Here is a 225-nt window from a genome sequence, read left to right on the forward strand (position 1 = left end):
AGAGAGCCGAAGTGTTTGTCAAAAGGTAAGACTAATGTGAACTTGTTTGTGTTTTTTTCCAGACGCTCTCCTGGCGGACCTGCAGAACACCATCACCCCCGCCACCTCGGCGCCCACCACGCCACACCCCGCCCACAACGGTGTCGGAACGCCCTCGCCCACGCCCTCGCCCAACAGCACCCTCAGCCACAGCCAGCACCACCAGTCGCCGCACAAGGTAAGCCG

The 225-nt window shown here is 61.3% G+C and overlaps 1 protein-coding gene across 1 annotated transcript in view; it reads left to right on the forward strand.

Moving 5' to 3' along the window:
- LOC119586447 (LIM domain-binding protein 3-like) overlaps positions 1-225 on the forward strand; it is a gene marked incomplete in the record, with an annotated part of 85,993 nt that overhangs the window by 19,643 nt on the left and 66,125 nt on the right. Inside the window, 1 exon segment of the mRNA XM_037935179.1 lies at positions 63-217. Coding sequence (XP_037791107.1) covers positions 63-217 — 155 coding nt within the window.

The sequence above is a fragment of the Penaeus monodon genome, chromosome 21 (assembly GCF_015228065.2).
Source record: "Penaeus monodon isolate SGIC_2016 chromosome 21, NSTDA_Pmon_1, whole genome shotgun sequence".
Taxonomy (NCBI): Eukaryota; Metazoa; Arthropoda; class Malacostraca; order Decapoda; family Penaeidae; genus Penaeus; species Penaeus monodon.